General features: G+C 34.7%; 1 protein-coding gene and 1 long non-coding RNA gene across 2 annotated transcripts; both read right to left on the reverse strand.

Annotated features, from left to right (window-relative positions):
- Positions 1–386: 386 nt before the first annotated feature.
- Positions 387–1,199, reverse strand: LOC145804187 (uncharacterized). The gene is made up of 3 exons (XR_014345809.1): positions 1,110–1,199; positions 729–980; positions 387–613 (listed from the first exon to the last, which is right to left on the reverse strand). It is a non-coding gene; the product is annotated as an uncharacterized LOC145804187 (long non-coding RNA).
- A 505-nt stretch (positions 1,200–1,704) lies between these two features.
- On the reverse strand, positions 1,705–4,070 carry LOC114273079 (uncharacterized). The gene is made up of 4 exons (XM_082896987.1): positions 3,825–4,070; positions 3,595–3,735; positions 2,286–2,935; positions 1,705–1,771 (listed from the first exon to the last, which is right to left on the reverse strand). Exons 1-4 carry the CDS (start codon positions 4,068–4,070, stop codon positions 1,705–1,707), a joined length of 1,104 nt encoding a protein of 367 aa, XP_082753113.1.
- Positions 4,071–4,525: the final 455 nt, after the last annotated feature.

Raw genomic sequence — 4,525 nt, forward strand, 5'->3', positions numbered from 1 at the left:
ATATATATTTAACCATCGATAGGTATGAAATTTACATTAGTCGAAATAAAAAAAATGAAATTTAGATTAGTCAAGAAAGGATATATACATATATGTCAAGGATCATCATTCCTTCAATGTATCAACAAGAAAGGATATATACATATATGTGAGACAATTTTCTCTGTGTGGATATGTACATTGTCTTCCTTTCACTAGTTTCACTATTACATTTGTGGTTCTTCTGGAGGTATTTCAATTGGTTCAGTCCATGACCGGCCAACTTCGGTCACAAATCTCTCTATAAGTTCTGCCCTCATCAACCTTATCTCTTGTGTGGACAATTTGGAGCTGATAGGTTCATACTTGCTATATTGTTTCATTATTTAGCAGACAAAGAAGCCACAATCCAGACTGCATACAAATTATAGGTATGGTTAGTTTTAAGAAACATGCAATTCAAATTATCTTATTTATAGATGTATGAAACTTACGAATCGCTTTCTTGTTGTGGAGCATTGTTGACATACTCAAAGTCGTAACTTGTGTTTTGTGAGTTTATTAATTTGAAAGAGGGTTGTGATTGAGCGTCTCTTTCAAGGCAAGCTTTCAAAAAATTCTCCACGTAATCATGCTGCAAAAAAATAATTTTTATATAACAGAGAAATTTACGGACAAGTCAATGGGATTCTATGAAAATTATCATCACATAAAGATGATGATGGATCAGAGAAATTTGCACTCGTTACCAATTGTTTTGCATCTTTGACATATTTGTCTTCTGCATCATCCCTCCTTGGCCTCAGTGAGTTGTAGAACCTCCATAAATTGTCTTGTTTGTCCAGGACAAGCAAGGTCCAGTGATTTCCATGTGTGGACTTCTCATTACCTCCAGTATTTATTGGGAAATAGAGGAACCTATAGTTCCTCCATGCTATTTCAATATGCTTGTCAAATAAGGACACTCGAAAAGTTTGATTTTCTGTCATCTTGATGAAATTCTGTGCTCAGAGAAAATCAAAAAATGGTTTTGTTATGACTAGTGACACAACTGACTTCAAGAAGTATATTAAGAAGAGAAAGTAGAAAGTAAATTCCAAAGAAAATCAAATAAAATAGTAGTAACATACTAAGCACATGGATGTGAAAAAAAATGAGGTTGGTTGTTGTCTCTCTCTCATTTGGTCAGCCAAAAGGATCTCTCCATAGCCATCAATGACCTGAAAAATATGATTTATAATTGTAATATTGTTTTATAAAGGCTGATGGAACATTGCAGAAAAATTTTGATGAAAGGGAAAGACTTACATTGTTGGCAATTTCTTTTTGCTTTATTAGGTTTCCAATGTCTTCAAAGGTAATGAGATTCAACTCACTTGCCCAAATTAAAGCTCTACAAGATGACAAAGAAGGGATTGATTTGTTGTTAATGCAACATAAGTTTGTAATTTGTTGTTTGTTATGTTCTATTTTGTTTGTTGTACTTACTCAAGCCCAGACACATTTGATATGTGCTGCAAGATGTCTTTTATATGATCTTTTATCAATCTTGAAATGGGAAGAGTTTGTGGAAAGACCCAAGATTTTCTGATGTTTATAGGTTGAGGCAAGACGTACGCATCAGCATCAAGCACTTATTTGTCCTTCGTGCTTTGCTCAACTTGTTTTGCAGCTTATTTTGAAGCTCTAGTCACTTTCGCAACTTTGGGATATTGGAATTCTGGATCATGATGCTTTTCCTTCCTTTCTTTTGCCTTTAAATTTTTTATCATTGACGTCGGATCTTTTTTTACTGTAGACAGTGAAAATATTAGGAAAAGTGAAATTTCTCTGAAGCAACAGATGATATTTCAATATGTAAATTTATTTAATTCAATATTTTGCAGTTACCATAGAGTTTCTTCTTTTGTTTCGGTTGTTGTTTGTGTGGCATTTGTTCTTGTTGGGTTGTTGGTTGTTGTTCCACTTGTATTCCAACTATACACAGTGAAAATCAAACAAGCCCCAAAAATGGAATAAGAAAATATACAGAGAAATGAAATGAGCAGTAGAAATATAACTAATGTGTTCAAAGAGATATAACTTTCAGAGAAAATTACCAATGACAGAGAAAATTATAATAAATAGAAATTTCTCTGAGTTATGTTGGCACAAGGACATAACTTTTTGTGACTCAAGATTTTTACTGACCTTGCGGTTGAAGTTGTGTTGGTGTTCGGTATGGTTGTGTTGCTAGTTGGACGGATAGTTCTTGAACTTGTTCATGCAATTTAGCATTTTTAGTTTCAAGCTCCGAATTTGAACACCTCAATTGTTGAATTGTTTTTGTATCGTCTGCTTTTTCAACCTCCAACATCCTTAGTTTCATTCGGATTGTGCTTTCTTTTTCTTGAAGTTCTGAGTTATGTGATGTCAGGATTCTTATTGAAATATCCTTTTCAGCAAGTAATTCAATCCAATTTCTGTCTTCTTCTTTTTTAGATTGAGACAGTGCCTTCAGTCTTTGACGTAGATCAGCAATTTGGGCATCCTTTGATTCCTCAAATTCTTCAGGCTGATGCATTGTTGAGCCACAAATGCCATCATGTTGTTGGTCCATCGGCTCATTATTTTCTTCTTCATCACTTTCATCCTTGTTCTCTTCTTGTTGTTCATGTTCTTCTTCATCTTCTTGTTCACTGTCTTCTTCTTTCTGTTCATTTTGTTCTTTGTCTTCTGGTTCTATTTCTTCACTTTCTTCGCTGGTTTCTTCTTCTGTGCTGCTTGCTTGATGTTCTTGTCCATTGCTGGCTTCGTATTCTTCTGTGTTGCCTTCTGCTTGTTCATTCCCTCCATCTTCAGATGGATCTTGTAATGTCTCCTTGAATATGACAATTGCCTTTTTTAATTCTTTCTTCATCTTTTTGCCAAGACAGAACTCCTCTGATGGGTTTTTGACTAGCTGCTTGTTATCAATCTGTAACAGGAGACTCTTTTATTAGAGAAATGTTACAAAATTCATTGAGAGAAAAAATTCAAATAAGGAAAATAAAATTCATCTAAATGATACTAATGGGAAACAAACTTCAAAGAAAATTGTATGGGCCAGACAAAATTAGAGACATTGAGTTAATTTTATGGGGCAGAGAAAATTATGAAACAAGCAACATAATTTAGATATCAGAGAAAATCAATCAAGGCATATAAGTTAATGTTTTACTATAATTGTGTCAGAGAAATTTGAATTCCAGTGAAAATTCATTAGAAGGGTAGAAATAAACAGTGTTTATCAAAGATACAAGGCACATAAGTTATGGGCAGAGAAAATTACACACAAGGAGATAAAACTTGATGGGCCAGAGAAAATTATGAAACAACCAACATAATTCAGATATTAGAGAAAATCAATCAGGGCATATAAGTTAATGTGTTACAATTGTGGTCAGAGAAATTTGGATGGCAAAGAAAATTGATTACAATGGCAGAAATAGACCAGTGGTAAGCAAAGAAGAAAACATAAATTGATATTTCAGAGAAAATTAATCTTAATCAATCAATGCACAAGGAGGGAAACAAAGCAGTGGTCAGAGAAATTTTGAAATTTCACTGAGATTTCAGTAGCAATAGGAATCTAACCTGTCGAGGTGCAAGAGAGTGGACTGGTGTCTTCTGCAGCTGTTTCGTCAAGGTTTGCAGGTTCCACTTGGCACATCTTGGGAAGTCAGTTGTGTTACTGTCTTCCGAGTCAATGATAGTTGCATGTTCACATAGCCAATACTGTCATAAAAATGAAAGTAAATAAAATTTTGTAAACGCACAAATTTGTAAGTATGATAACTGCAAATTTGAATGGATATTATACTTACCAGCAATGCAATGACACACCCCGTAACTTTTTCTGGAGTTTTGTGCAATGCCATGATAGAATCAATCAATGTTGATGTGATTGCTTCTGGCCAATCATACTGTTTCATTGATTCAAGAGGTTCCACATACTTTATAAAAACCCAACCAATTGAATTCCCACTTGTTGCAAAAAATAGGGTGAGACACAAGTACAATGTAACAAGGATTGCTACATCTTTGAAGTCAGTTGGTTGCTTGCCTTTCATTGCTTTAACCAAGGCATTTTTAAGAACAGGACCAGTGAGCCTTGTGTCCTTTTGGAATCTTCTCCTGAGGAATGCAGATTTTGGCTTTTTAGAGTATCTTAATGACATGGCTCCTTTACCTCCTTCCAAACCAAAAATCAAGGTCATGTCATTTGTTGTAAAGGTCAGGTTCTTCTTCCCAACTGTGAATGCTTTTGTTTTTTCATTGTAATATTGGATTATGGCAACTACATCATCATCGGATTTCCTAGATTTCTTTGGATCCATCCTTCCAGTGGTTAGAGCTTGGATCAAATACCAGAATGGGGTCTTTTGAAGCTCTAGAAGATGTTTTGAACTGAATTTAAGTGTTTGAAAGAAGGAGACGACAGATAAGAGGTTGGATCGGAATTGAATGCTGTAGTGAGCTCTCTTTCTGTGGAGTTTAACAGGTTTTTTCCCCCTTGAGCTTGAGT

The sequence above is a fragment of the Camellia sinensis genome, chromosome 12 (genome assembly GCF_055761805.1).
Source record: "Camellia sinensis isolate YWXY chromosome 12, ASM5576180v1, whole genome shotgun sequence".
Lineage (NCBI taxonomy): Eukaryota > Viridiplantae > Streptophyta > Magnoliopsida > Ericales > Theaceae > Camellia > Camellia sinensis.

Coding starts and splice junctions, on each gene's coding strand:
- LOC114273079 (XM_082896987.1), bottom strand. CDS start 4,070: ATGAAAGGCAAGCAACCAACTGACTTCAAAGATGTAGCAATCCTTGTT. Junction 3,736..3,824: donor GGTGTGTCATTGCATTGCTG/GTAAGTATAATA, acceptor TTTTTATGACAG/TATTGGCTATGTGAACATGC. Junction 2,936..3,594: donor ACTCTCTTGCACCTCGACAG/GTTAGATTCCTA, acceptor CTCCTGTTACAG/ATTGATAACAAGCAGCTAGT.